This window comes from Triticum urartu, chromosome 2 (genome assembly GCF_003073215.2).
Source record: "Triticum urartu cultivar G1812 chromosome 2, Tu2.1, whole genome shotgun sequence".
Taxonomy (NCBI): domain Eukaryota; kingdom Viridiplantae; phylum Streptophyta; class Magnoliopsida; order Poales; family Poaceae; genus Triticum; species Triticum urartu.
The window spans coordinates 22,040,351-22,048,704 of NC_053023.1; the positions used below are offsets into that span (position 1 = coordinate 22,040,351).

General features: G+C 49.0%; 1 protein-coding gene across 1 annotated transcript; it reads left to right on the forward strand.

The window, feature by feature from the left end:
• The first annotated feature begins 5,431 nt into the window (after window positions 1–5,431).
• Window positions 5,432–7,063, forward strand: LOC125540756 (berberine bridge enzyme-like Cyn d 4). Its single transcript, XM_048704325.1, has one exon. The coding sequence runs from the start codon at window positions 5,435–5,437 to the stop codon at window positions 7,004–7,006; it is 1,572 nt and encodes a 523-aa protein (XP_048560282.1). The 5' UTR covers window positions 5,432–5,434; the 3' UTR covers window positions 7,007–7,063.
• The last annotated feature ends 1,291 nt before the right edge of the window (window positions 7,064–8,354 follow it).

Here is an 8,354-nt window from a genome sequence, read left to right on the forward strand (position 1 = left end):
CCATCCATAAGGACTCGAGTGAGGTGAAATCCGTCAATGATTGGGTCTAGGACCAGTGCGGCGAATCTGCCATGACGGATACTAGTGGGATGGTCCCTGCGATCGAAGGTGATCGGACAGGAGGACCAAGGGTTGAACTTTGGGGCGACTGGCTCCAATGCATATATGTCCCTGAGCGCACGCTTCTACTCCGACTTGGGGATGTGGGTTGCGTATATCATGTTCACCGTCCGCACTTGCGGGGGAAACCTCTTCTGTCCTCCGCTGTGCGGCTGCCAGGGCTCCTCCTCGTCATCGCTATGCGGCCCCTTGTCCTTGTTTTCGGCAATTAACTTGCCGGCCTGCTTGAACACCCAACAATCCCTATTGGTGTGATTGGCTGGCTTGTCTGGGGTGCCGTGTATTTGACACGAGCGATCGAGTATACGGTCCAAGCTGTACGGACCCGGCGTACTTTGTTTGAATGTCTTTTTCCGCTGATCGGGTTTAGAGCCTTATGTTTGTTGCGACGTGACCTGCTATTGCCGTCCTTGGTATCGGAGGTACCATGGTTCTTTGATATGTTATTACTACGAGCCAGCCAGCTGTCTTCTCCCGCACAAAAGCGGGTCATGAGCGTCGTGAGAGCTGCCATAGAATTCGGGTTTTCCTGACCAAGGTGCCGGGCTAGCCACTCGTCTCGGATGTTGTGTTTGAAAGCTGCTAAGGCCTCTGCATCCGGACAATCGATGATTTGATTTTTCTTTGCAAGGAACCGAGTCCAGAATTGTCTAGCCGACTCTTCTGGCTGCTGAATTATGTGGCTCAAGTCATCGGCGTCTGGTGGTCGCACATAAGTGCTCTGAAAGTTGTCGAGGAATGCGGCTTCCAGATCTTCCCAACAGCTAATGGAGTCCGCTGGCAAGCTGTTAAGCCAATGCCGTGCTGGTCCTTTGAGCTTTAGTGGAAGGTATTTGATGGCGTGTAAGTCATCACCGCGAGCCATGTGGATGTGAAGGAGGAAATCCTCGATCCATACTGCGGGATCTGTTGTGCTGTTGTATGATTCAATATTTACAGGTTTGAAACCTTCTGGGAATTGATGATCCATTACTTCGTCTGTGAAGCATAAGGGGTGTGTGGCGCCTCTGTATTGCGCTATATCGCGACGCAGCTCGAATGGGTCTTGCCCACTGTGTTCGGCCCGGCCGGATTTGCTTTTACTGTATCCGGCGTGACGTTTATCATCTCCCAAAGTTGTGCGCCCTCGTGATCCGTAGATTGATCTTGCATGCTTTGCTTTGCCCTCCAATATGTCTCACAGGTCTGGCGTATCTCCCCATGCCTTTTTATTTGAATGGCGTCGGGGTCGAGGCTGAGTTTTTGGCTGGAATGCCTCTCTATCGCGGCCACGAGGTGGCCGATCAGCCGTATCATATGCTTCTTCCTCCAGTTGGGGTAGTATCCTGCACTTTGGGTAATTCTTGGAGGGGCACTCGAGTTTATATTCCTCGGCCGCGAGGACTTCAGTCCATCTGTCAGCTAGCAGATCTTGATCAGCTTGAAGCTGCTGCTGCTTTTTCTTCAGGCTATTTGCCGTGGCCATAAGCCGGTGCTTGAAGTGCTCTTGTTAGACGGGATCCTCTGGTACGGCGAATTCATCATCGCCGAGGCTTGCCTCGTCTTCGGAGGGGGGCATGTAATTGTCATCCTCCTCCTCTCCGTTTGCCGCTCACTCAGGAGGGCTGGCTCCTCCATCCTCCTGCTCTAAATCTTGCTGGAGGGGATTGCTGTTGTGTTCGGCACTATCCGGAGTGTTATTATCTCATGTGCCAGTATCACTACTTTTGCTTTGGCGGGACTTAGAGCGGCGTCGCTGATGTCGGCGCTTGGGTTGCTTTTTGGAGGGGTCATCCTCCGTTATCTCGTCGCCATTGCCTTCTTTGGGTGTATCCGCCATGTATATGTCATATGACAAGGTGGCTTTCCAGTTCCCTATAGGCGCTGGTTCATGTTCGTCTCCTACATCGTCGTCCATACCGTCGATGTCTTCGGAGTCGAAGTCGAGCATGTCGGTTAAATCATCGACAGTGGCTACGAAGTGGGTGGTGGGTGGGCGTCGAATTTCTTCGTCGTCCGCATCCCAATCATGTTGGCCATAGTCCGGCCAGGGCTCTCCTGACAAAGAGAGAGACTTTAGTGAATTCAGAATGTCGCCGAAGGGCGAGTGCTGAAAGATATCCGCGGCGGTAAATTCCATGATCGGCGCCCAATCGGATTCGATTGGCAGGGGTGCGGACGGTTCAGAGTCTGGAAAAGAGTCCGGCACCTTGGAGTCACGGGCTTCGCAGAGGATTAGGCTGGTGTTCGGCTCAATCGCCGTTGAGATTGCAACCCCTGAGGCGGTGTCTAGCCACCCGTCCTCGATTGGCACAGTTGGCTCCGAGCTAACGGTCGGAGCTGATGCGGGCGCGGCCTCTGGGGTACTGTTCGGCGACAGAGCTAGGTCATACCCATCGTGACAGTGCAGCGCGTCCGGCTGTGGCTCGAATCCGTCGGAGATCAAGTCTCCGCGGATGTCGGCCGGGTAGTTCAAACTTCCAAATATGACCTGATGGCCAGGGGCGTAGCTTTCAATCTGCTCCAGATGGCCAAGCGAATTAGCCCGCAATGCAAAGCCGCCGAACACGAAGATCTATCCGGGGAGAAAGGTCTCACCCTGGACCGCATTGTTGTTGATGATCGGAGGAGCCATCGGGCCTAAAGTTGACGACACTGAGGAACTCTCAATGAAAGCACCAATGTCAGTGTGAAAACCTGCAGATCTCGGGTAGGGGGTCCCGAACTGTGCGTCTAGGCCGGATGGTAAGAGGAGGCAGGGGACACAATGTTTTACCCAGGTTCGGGCCCTCTTGATGGAGGTAAAACCCTACGTCCTACTTGATTAATATTGATGATATGGGTAGTACAAGAGTAGATCTACCACGAGATCAGAGAGGCTAAACCCTAGAAGCTAGCCTATGGTATGATTGTCTGTTGTCCTACGGACTAAAACCCTCCGGTTTATATAGACACCGGAGAGGGTTAGGGTTACACAAGGTCGGTTACAAAGGAGGAGATATCCATATCCGTATTGCCTAGCTTGCCTTCCACGCCAAGTAGAGTCCTATTCGGACACGAGACGAAGTATTCAATCTTGTATCTTCATAGTCCAACAGTCCGGCCAAAGGATATAATCCGGCTGTCCGGAGACTCCCTAATCCAGGACTCCCTCACATGGGAATATCGCCAAGCTAGTTTTCATCACGTTCATATGATTCGCGTTCGATACTTTGATAATTTGATATGTGGGTGGACCGGTGCTTGGGTGCTGTTCTTACTTGAACAAGCTTCCCACTTATGATTAACCTCTATTGCAAGTATCCGCAACTACAACAAAAGTATTAAGGTAAACCTAACCATAGCATGAAACATGTGGATCCAAATCAGCCCCTTACGAAGCAACGCATAAACTAGGGTTTAAGCTTCTGTCACTCTAGCAACCTATCATTTACTTATTACTTCTCAATGCCTTCCTCTAGGCCCAAATAATGGTGAAGTGTTATGTAGTCGATGTTCACATAACACCACTAGAGGCTAGACAACATACATCTTATCAAAATATCAAACGAATACCAAATTCACATGACTACTAATAGCAAGACTTCTCCCTTGTCCTCAGGAACAAACGTAATTACTCACAAAGCATATTCATGTTCATAATCTGAGGGGTAATAATATGCATATAGGATCTGAACATATGATCTTCCACCAAATAAACCAACTAGCATCAACTACAAGGAGTAATCAACACTACTAGCAACCTACTAGCACCAATCCCGAACTTTGAGACAAGAATTGGATACAAGAGATGAACTACGGTTTGGAGATGAGATGGTGCTGGTGAAGATGTTGATGGAGATTCCCTCTCCCGATGAGAGGAGCGTTGGTGATGACGATGGTGATGGTTTCCCCCTCCTGGAGGGAAGTTTCCCTGGCAGAACAGCTCTACCGGAGCTCTAGATTGGTTCTGCCAAGGTTCTGCCTTGTGGCGGCGGAGTCTCGTCCCGAAAAGTTTTCTCTTGATTTTTTCCTCATCGAAAGACTTCATATAGTAGAAGATGGACGTCGGAGAGGCACCAGGGGGCCCACGAGGTAGGAGGGAGCACCCTAGGGGGGGGCCACCCTCGTGAGCGGGGTGTGGGCCCCCTGGCCTTCATCTTCCGCGAGGATTTTTCTTTATTTATTTTAAGATGTTCCATGGAGTTTCAGGACTTTTGGAGTTGCGCAGAATAGGTCTCTAATATTTGCTCCTTTTCCAGCCCAGAATTCCAGTTGCCGGCATTCTCCCTCCTTATGTAAACCTTGTAAAATAAGAGATAATAGCCATAAGTATTGTGACATAAAGTGAAATAATAGTCCATAATGCAATAAATATCGATATAAAAGCATGATGCAAAATGGATGTATCAGGCTCCCAGCGATGTCGACCTGGTTGTTCGGTTTTTTGTCCCTGGAAGACTGGTGTTGGTACTCTTGCCAATGTTGGTTGATTACTTTAATGGCAGTGTGCGTGCATCGCAGCCTGGCCAGTGTGGCTCAAATTAAAACAATGGGAGAACCCTCGTTGGTATTTATAGGTCTGTGGTTTGATACTTTCGTTATGTTCCTATGGCTGACTTCAGAAAAGTATAAGATTGTGTCATGGAAGAAGGAAGAGTTTCCAGATCTCGAAGATTTGCTCGTTTCTTTTTAACTTTATTTTGTTATCACTATAGTCAGCTCATGTATCTCTACCATGTACAATTTGCTACATAATATATCATGGTATTGATTGTAAAAAAAAGGACACTAACAGCCTAATAATAACCTTTTTTAACACTAATAATAACCTATTGGGCTAGGATCACTTTGTGATTTATTAAAAAAACTCATCGATTGTGATTTATTAATTGATTTGATGTAAAAATATTGCGTATATACATTTGATCTGATGTAAAAAAAATTAGGTCAAATCTTCTTGTTTTCGTTGCCAATGAACCGATGAGCCGGCAGTCCGACCGGTGAAAACAGGAACCAACGGCCTCGCGGTTCGGTTGTCGGTTCGGTTTTTATGTGGCAATTGGAAGCAATTTATTGAGTACAAGAGATGATTAAAGTCATTAAAAGCCTTCCTTCCTAGCAGGGCCTGCTTCACAGTTAGAGCCATGTCAACAAATTTATCTTGGACCAATTAATAATTCGCTTTTATTTCGAGTTATAACTTATAAGGAGGTAATTAAATTGGAGGTTTATCTTTGGGGCACAATCAATTTCTACTTGATTTGGGGAGAAACTAATAACCTGCCAATAAGGATGACACATGGCTATATAACCCGGTGAAATAGAACCGAAGCACAATGTCAGTGTAGGAAGCATGGCGCTCGTTCTGACAGTTTGCTTCTTGGGCTTCTTCGTGCCCGCCCTGGCGTCGCCCTCCAACGACAACGACTTCCTCCGGTGCCTCTCAACCAACATCCCCAGCCAGCTCGTGCAGACGCCGAGGTCGCCATCGTTCAAGCAGCTCCTGGTGTCGACCATCAGGAACGCCAGGTTCGTGGCGCCGGCCACGGCGAGGCCGCCGCTCTGCATCGTGACGCCCACCAACGCGTCGCATGTCCAGGCCGCCGTGCGCTGCGGGCGCCGTCACAGCGTGCGCGTCCGCGTGCGCAGCGTCGGGCACGATTGTGAGGGCCTCTCGTACAGATCGGGCAGTCCCAACAGCGAGGGGTTCGCGGTGATCGACCTCGCCAAGCTCCACGCCGTCCGCGTCAACCCACAAGAGGCCACAGCCTGGGTCGACTACGGGGCGGGGATCGGGGAGCTCTACTACCATGTCGCCACGGCGGCGCCTGGGCTGGGCTGCCCGGCTGGCGTGTGCCCGACCGTGGGCGTGGGGGGCATCTTCAGCGGCGGCGGCATAGGCCTGATGATGCGCAAGCATGGTCTCTCCGCCGACAACGTGTTGGACGCCACCATGGTCGATGCCGAAGGGAACCTCCTGGCGGACAAGAAGGCCATGGGGGACGACCTCTTCAGGGCCATCCGCGGCGGCGGCGGCGGTAATTTCGGCATCGTGCTGTCGTGGAAGGTGAGGCTGGTGCCGGTTCCACCGACAGTGACCTTCTTCAGAGTCACCAAGACCATGGACCAGGGCGCAGTCGACGCCGTGACCAAATGGCAAACGGTCGCGCCGGTGCTCCCCGACGACCTTAGCGTACGTGTCGTTGTGCAAAATCGTCAGGCCAACTTCCAGGCCCTGTACCTCGGCAACAGCAGCACGGCGGTGGCGATGATGGGGAGCCGGTTCCCGGAGCTCGGGGTGACACGTGCCAACTGCAAGGAGATGAGCTGGCTGCAGTACACGGCATACATATACTTCCGCGACGACATCTACAACAAGCCGCTGGACGAGCTCCTCCTCAACCGGTCCATGACCTTAGGCCCCTTCTTCAAGAACAAGTCGGACTACGTCAAGAAACCCCTGAGCAAGGAGACATTGGAGAAGATGTTCCTCTGGCCCGAGGGTGCCGCGACGGGGCAGCTCGTCCTTGAGCCGCACGGCGGAAGAATGGGCCGCATCGCGGCCGATAACACCCCTTTCCCGTACCGGAGCAGCGTGCTCTACAACATCCAGTACGTCGAGTTCTGGAACGGCGAAGGGACCGGAGGCAAGGTTACGCCCGACTGGGTGGGGAGCCTGTATGACTTCATGGCGCCGTTTGTGAGTAAGGACCCGAGGGGTGCGTACGTGAATTACCGGGACCTTGACATCGGCGCGAACAAGGTGGTTGACGGCGTGACGAGCTATGAAAGTGCCAAGGTGTGGGGCGAGAGTTATTTCGGCCCGGAAAACTTTAAGAGACTCGCAAAGATCAAGCGCAAGGTGGACGCCGGCGACTACTTCCGGAGCGAGCAGAGCGTCCCACCACTTCCCTCGAACCAGTAGTGTAACCGCGCAAAACAAAACAATTGTGTTTGACAAAATTGTACTCCCTCCGTCTGAAAATATTTGCTGGTGAAATGGATGTATCTAGATGTATTTTAGTTCTAAATAGATATATTCATTTTTATCTATTTCTCTGACAAGTATTTTCAGTTAGAGGGAGTAAGTGCTAATAATTGTGTTGAGCTAAAAAGCTTATAGCATGTATCAATATAATGTCGCAAAAATAAGTCCCTAACTAATGATTTCCGCACGATTTTGGTGCTATAGTTATAACGTAGCCTGATGTAATTCAAAACCAACGATGTTTCTTTTAGATAATGGGCAGCATCATTCACACATTTGAGATCTGTTCAATACAAACTATAGTCGTGATAACTTCAGGAGATACATCGAACCAGCAGGACCCTGCATCATGAGCTGCCGCATTACCACATCGACAAAGAATAGGCCAACAGGGGGTTGAGAGCGAGAGTAGTGAACTTCTCTCGAGAGTGGATTTTTGGAACTCGGGTGTATTGAAAGACCTTATTTTAAATACTTTGAAAATCATATTTAATATTTCAAAAAATTCTGAAAAAAATTCTACGTGATCATATGGATGTATATTACACATGTGTAAAGTTTGGTGATGAAATAAGTAAATAGGCGACCTATATAAAAATGACAAAATGGTGATTTCCAAATAGTGAATAATGCATGCACTGTTCATCTTTCCAAAACCACGATTTTGTCATTTTTGTGTAACTCACAAGGTTACTTATTTCAGCATCAAAATTTGCACATGTGTAATATACATTCATATAAACATGTTGATTTGTTTTCAGAATTTTTTAGAACTTCAAAAAAGCATTTTGGCACAGTTCAAAAAATAAGGCTCCAATGCACCTGGGTTCCAAAGTGACTTTTTGACTTCTTTCTTACTATTAAACACGCGAATATATTCATCGCTAAGTGCACCTAGCCTAGCCTACACATAACAGCATGGATCAATACCAGCCTTATGATTAGGATCTCTTAATTCAATCTAACCGTTAAGATAATGTTAATCCTCAACCCAAACTGCTTTTAGCAATTTTGACGGGCCGACGAAACTCTGCCAGAGTAGTGCATATCCCAAGACCTCACAAGGAGTAGTATAATACTAGGAAACAAACATCTGGCATCAAAGGATGGCGCGTCCATCTGACACCTCCGGTTTGACCATATACTAATCAATGACCATATACTAATCAAGCACGCAAACGTGTATTATCAAGATCAGGGACTCATGGAAAGATATCACAACGCAACTCTAAAAATAAAATAAGTCATACAAAGCATCATAATACAAGCCAGTGGCCTTGAGGGC